The 5,942-nt window shown below is 36.2% G+C and overlaps 1 protein-coding gene across 3 annotated transcripts; it reads right to left on the bottom strand.

Moving 5' to 3' along the window:
• Positions 1-214: 214 nt before the first annotated feature.
• On the bottom strand, positions 215-5,942 carry LOC122309716 (multicopper oxidase LPR1-like). 3 transcript variants are annotated; one of them, XM_043123308.1, is made up of 4 exons: positions 5,642-5,942; positions 3,498-4,955; positions 2,452-2,556; positions 215-522 (listed from the first exon to the last, which is right to left on the bottom strand). In XM_043123308.1, the coding sequence occupies exons 1-3, from the start codon at positions 5,855-5,857 to the stop codon at positions 2,503-2,505; spliced, it is 1,728 nt and encodes a 575-aa protein (XP_042979242.1). In that variant the 5' UTR covers positions 5,858-5,942; the 3' UTR covers positions 215-522; positions 2,452-2,502. The 3 variants fall into 3 exon arrangements, with proteins under 3 accessions (XP_042979242.1, XP_042979243.1, XP_042979244.1); XM_043123309.1 differs by lacking the exon at positions 215-522 and adding an exon at positions 2,082-2,350; XM_043123310.1 differs by lacking the exon at positions 215-522 and adding an exon at positions 2,082-2,344.

Here is a 5,942-nt window from a genome sequence, read left to right as displayed (position 1 = left end):
AGAAAAACCATCCTTCTTTGACGAAGTTTTCTGAACAGTTAAGGGATAATGACAGTTCAATAGTTCGGACGGCCGCAACTAAAACAAGTCTTCACACACACACACACACATATTCACAAAGGATAATGTATCACTCACTTAAAAGAGTTACAAATGCGGAGTTTTTTCAATTTGACGTTAATCTGAATTTGATGCTAACCTTAAGAAAGTGAAATACTAGTACAAGCACAGTTCGCTTTATGATTTTATTTTTAAAAGGGCCCGAAAAATGAAGTTCAATTTCGGTAATTACACTTCTCAGCAACCAAACAAGCTTTAAAAGATCGTACATCCCAAGCAAAATATATGTGCATTGATTGAGCAAACAATGCAGTTTACACTGACACACCAAAGAGAGTAAGATGCACCTAATAAAAACTATAACGACGAAAATAAAGTCTGAGCACCTTCAATCCTCTAAAGGAGTTTCTTCACTTTGTGCTTACACCCATCGCAGTGTATATTCACCTTGAGCACACAAGTCTGTAGATAAAGATAAAGAAACAAAGTAAACAACAAAACTAGAAGAAGATTCCCACCCAATTTGCTGTATTCATAGTAAAATAAGTATATATATAAAAGAAAAAGAAAGACATGAAGACAGAAGGAATATGTTCGAGAGAGAGAGAGACCTGGATCTTGAGGAGCTTAAAGTCTTCTTCACAATGTCACTAAGAGGGCTAGGCGTACCAGAACTAGGATAATTGCATTGGATTGCATGCATGGCTCGGGTGGTGAGGCAATAGATGTCCAAGGCAAGTGCAACTAGAGGAGTTTCATGTGTTGGCCAATTCCTTGATTTTAGAAGTTGGATGACAAGGTTGGATGACAAGAAGGTTGCATGACAAGATGATAAGTTCCTAAAAAATAGGGGTGGTGGCTTGCCATAACCCTTTTATTTAGGGATTTATTTATTTTTAATATGTTTATGTTATTTCCTAATTTAATTTCTAATTTATTTCCTAGTTAATTTAATTTATTTTAGGCATTAGATATTGCTTCTTTAAATTTAGGAGTGGATGTAAGAGTGAGATCTAGATCTAGATATAGGGAAGAGAGGGGAAGGCGTGTGGCACCAACCCTAGGGGGAATTCCTATTCAAAGTTCATCAATCTTATTCAATGAATAAGAATTTTTTCTTCAATACGTTTGAGAGTTAAGTGTTAGTTTGAGTTAGTCTTATTTTCACTAACAAACTAATTTAGATCTTTGTGTTGCCTTGAGGTAACCCTAGATCTAGCCAACCAACAAGTAAAAAATCTTAGATCTAATCACTCAACACGTCAGTTACAAGTGGATAAGAGTGAGACTTCCATCACCTAATAGTGGAAAATGAATTGAACGCTGTGCTGGAAGACATGACAATAGTTATAAATGAAACATCAATTATATAATGATGATTATGGCTCCACTCAATGGTAGCTATAAATATTTTTATTATATACAAGCGAACTTGCATATCAATTTATATATCAATACTGTTATTTTCATATTTAAAATTTAAATTAGCACCATTTTTATTAAAATATGACTTTCTAACCAATCACATTAAATAGGTATATGTAGTTATGCACAGAATTGCTTACAATCATATTTTTTCATAAATATAAGAAGTGAAAGAGTTTTGCAACTCCTTATAGCACTTATTTTTATTTTTTATTTTATTCTTCCTAATTGGTTAATTGAGTTTTTCTATTTATTATCTATAAAAATTAAGCCCACTCACCACTTTTTTTTTTTTTTTATCAAATATTTGATATATGGATAATGAGTAGAAGAATTCAATTAATTTAAAAAATAATAAATCTAAAAAAATTATAATAAATAAAATAAAATAAAAATATATGATATTTAATGTGTAGATTTATGTGTAGCAAAACTCTCTTTCTTTTTGTTATAATTGAATGAGTAATCTTTCAGTAATGATTTGTTTCCCAATTGCAAGTTGGCAAAGGTTAACACGTAAACGTAAAACATAACTCCTATATGACTTTAGGAAGCTGGGCAGGATGCGGAGTCGAAAGAAGAACTTTAAAGCCTCGTTGAATCAGCATTTATCGATCAAATAATAACTTATGTAACATTATTCTAATTATAACATTATAAATCGGTCTGACATTAGAGTTTTTACTTCCGTGATTAACAGCTAATGTCTTTCAATTTAAACTTCAAACTACAATATCTTCTATTTCTTATAAAACAGACATTCTAACCACTCCACTGACAACCCCCGACCAATAAAAATTAAATTTAAAAAAAAATAAAAAATAAAAAGGACCAACCACGAGACAGGATTATTTCAAAGCTGATCCTGCATATAGTAAGAAAAACTTAAAGATGGAAAAGGGAATTTGTCGTTAAAAACAGAATAAGAGATATCATAGCAAGATTAGTAAAAAAAAAATGACTTACAAAAATCAATATGCATTGGCTCTCTACGTACTGTATCTGTGGATATTCTTCTCAATTCAAGAATTTCAAGGGCCTCATCATCACATTGTCTTCATGATCCAAGATCTGCAAAAAGATTTCAAAGAGAAGATTTTTTCATTTTTTATTAAAAAAAATTAGATGTAATATTTCATATTCTTAACATATCAATTTAGATGCAGCATTTCAGGTAAGGTTAATGCTATGTTCTACCGATAATGGTTCTGATTCTGGGTCTCAAGACATCTAATCTTCTTCTTTTTTTAATTATATTAAATATTTTAAAAAAATTTTACAATATTATTAAAAAAAAATGCTTATTTAATAATTAAATAAAAAAAATAGATACCCATTGAATAGCATTTTCCTTCAGCTAAAATGTGCACAAACTGAAGGCAGCAGCATCTCTTAACGTAACATTTTTAAAATTTTTTTTAATTTTTTTCTTCTTTTTATATTTTTAAATATTTTTTAAATAAAAAAATTCATAATATAATTAAAAAAATATTTTTACAATTAATAAGAAAATAATAATAAAAATATGTGTATATTTTTTTTAGTTTCAAAGAACTATTCGGAATTATTTTCGGTGAAATAACATTTCTGAACTTGAAAATACAGAGCTTGACTTTCGTTGTCACGCTGGCTTAGCTAGCCTGGCCAATGGCCATTTTAGAGTCAGGCAAAGGACACAGCTGACGAGCTTTACGACAAGGAAAATGATATAATTCTAACTATATTACAGTTTACAAATATGTATTAAATAATTATTTTTTATTGTACTTTAAAATCTTGCTGAAGCAATCATTTTGAATTAAAGTAAAAATAATAATTTTTTAAGATAAAATTATAGATAAATTATAAAATAGTGAGTGATGTATCGTTGTCCGAACGACAAACCCTTACTGCTCTTTCCAGAGAACCAAAGGAGACCCGTGAGTCGTGACGGCAAAATTTCATTGGAAAACGCAGATTTTCCTATATCTTTTTCTTTTTTTATCTAAATATTGGAGAATTTGAATACTTACGTGGCAATGATATACGTATCCAGGCTCTGAAGTTGCATCGAAGGCATACGATGCGTTCGAGTGTATGTAAGAAAACTTGACTAGGATCCTTGTCACATATCCGGGTGTCATCTTGTACACGTTCTTCCACCCCTTTTCGTGAGCCAGCACCTTTATCTTTTTGCCGCGTGCATGTTTGCTTATTTGGCACTTGATCGCATCGTTGATTTTGGTCATGCAGCTCTTGAACTCTTCCAAATTCACCAGCTTTGTTTGATCCAACGTCTTAAAGAGTCCAAGATGGATGTGCAGAGGATGATTATCCTCTGTCAGATTGATTATGTTCCAGATCTCGGTGGCCCCCACTTTAGGAGCCTCCGTAACGGGTGCCTCGTACGGTTTCCCGTTTATGTACAGATGGGTTGGCTCGTCGATATCGCTAGTGTACTCATACATAGCGATATACCGTGTACGCGATACGCTGGACAAAGATGGAGCTGGGTATTCTATCAGCTTCTTGGGAACTCGGCACGTGTCGAATTCTTGATGTTTGAGGATATCAAACTTGACGACCTTGCTATTTACTTCGTTGACTGGATCCCCCGATGGGTAGGGATAGGGTGCATTGTTGGCCAGGATAGCAGTGTCATTCTTTGACATGGAAAAGTCAATAACCACGTCAGTGATCTCAGATGGCCCTAGTAAAATCTCATTGGTAACCACCGGCTCATTAAGATAAGCTGAATCGGACCCCACGTGGATGAATCTCAAGCCGTTGGTGAAAAAGAACCTAAAAAATCTAGCGTTGCTTGCATTGATAATTCGAAACCGGTATTTGCGACGTCGCACGGTCATACGAGGCCAAGCTTTGCCATTTACTATGATGGCATCACCAAAATATTCAGGCTGCCACTGAGGATGTATGGAGGGATTGTTTCCGGTGGAATTCATGTATATGGAACCATCAGTGCGAAACCCACGATCGAAAACGAGCAACGGCCGATCGAATTCATCGCCGCTAGGGAGTCCAAGTGGCGTCTCCACATCCGGGTGCCGGATAATGTAAGCGCCAATCAAGCCAGCTAGGAGGTTGATCCTAGTCAATCCCATGGCATGATCATGGTACCATAAATTACCAGGGTGTTGTTGGTTGTGATAATGATACTTTTTCTTGGTCCAGGTGGGCCCTCTTGATTTGAACCCAGAGGTGAACCAGGAGTTTGAGTTTCCATCACTCTCGGGCTCATCGATGCCACCGTGGAGATGAACCACCGTGGGAATCCCCCTCTGTTTAGCTGGCATGGCTGTTGGGATGGTTGGGTCCCAAGGAAGTATATGCTTTCCAGGGAGGTGATTTCTCCACGTCACGTATGTGTCAACTCCTTGAAGCGCCTCGATTGTTGGACCAGGAACAGTTGCCGTGTCCTTGGTCACACCGTAGGCAAACACCGGGGTCGGGGGTAGATCTCGATGGAATTTCTGCAAAACCAAACCACAACAACGATTCACTGTCATTTGTCAAACAGAGTTGATCTTCTTCCTATTTTGAAGTTGTATGTTGGAAAAGGATTAGTGAATCAAGTACTGCAATATTAATCTCAATGGGTAAGTGCGGAGTTAGAATATTAATGTGCTGTAAAGTGGAAGGGAGCAACAAATCATGGCCTAGTTCATGATCCAGGCTAGAGATATTCAGTTGGCAAAGTAGCTTTACCAGTGGCCAAGAGGCGGGGGGAGGAGGGAAGGGGGCAGAGTGATGTGTACGGAATGGTTTGGCCATTGGTTTTTGTCATCTATAAGCTGGAAAGCTGGTGGGAAGAAGGAAAAGACGGGAGAAGAAAAGTCACTTTGACACAGTTTTTTATTCCTTCCCTCACTCTCTCTCTCAGTCGTCAGTAGGAAACTATTAAACAACATTGAGAAAAAGCTAAGCAACAGAGATATTGATGGTCTCAGAGCTTCATGGAGATTGCTTTTTCTGCAATCACGAGCATGGAGTGCCATGATGATTGATACCCACAAAAGTGGCGGATGACTTTATCTCAAGTGTTCTACTATCCTAGAATGCATCTAAGATTCTAAACCACGAAAGGACGAGAAATGAACTTCTATATATAGTTTTGACAGTAGAAACTGAAACCATAGAAAAATGGTGTCTTACTTACCCATTTCTTCTTGAACATGCCAATCTTCAGTGATTTGGACTTGAGAACACCAGACACGACATGAAAGCCTTGGATTTTGGGCATGTCTGGAAGCTCATCCACAAACATTTCCAACTTGGATGGATCCAAAAGCCTGTCCTCTCCCCATGAAGTTGTGAGCAGTCCTAAAATAGCAACAAAAAGAAGATTAGATAGCATAATTCTCTCAGTGATCATCTCTTGTTTGCATGCTAGAACACCGGGGAGAGAGAGAGAGATTTGATGGAAGAGTGAGTGAGGTTTTTGTGGTATTTATATTAGT

This window comes from Carya illinoinensis, chromosome 5 (genome assembly GCF_018687715.1).
Source record: "Carya illinoinensis cultivar Pawnee chromosome 5, C.illinoinensisPawnee_v1, whole genome shotgun sequence".
Lineage (NCBI taxonomy): Eukaryota > Viridiplantae > Streptophyta > Magnoliopsida > Fagales > Juglandaceae > Carya > Carya illinoinensis.
The sequence above is the reverse complement of the archived record's forward strand: the minus strand, read 5'-3'. Positions and strand labels throughout refer to the sequence as shown.

What these genes read in the sequence shown, in the direction of transcription:
- LOC122309716 (XM_043123308.1), bottom strand. Translation starts at nt 5,857, where the DNA reads ATGATCACTGAGAGAATTATGCTATCTAATCTTCTTTTTGTTGCTATT. An exon ending in GCATGTTCAAGAAGAAATGG is followed by an intron (nt 4,956 to 5,641) that starts GTAAGTAAGACA and finishes TTGGTTTTGCAG; the next exon opens with AAATTCCATCGAGATCTACC. An exon ending in GATACGTATATCATTGCCAC is followed by an intron (nt 2,557 to 3,497) that starts GTAAGTATTCAA and finishes ATCTTTTTGCAG; the next exon opens with ATCTTGGATCATGAAGACAA.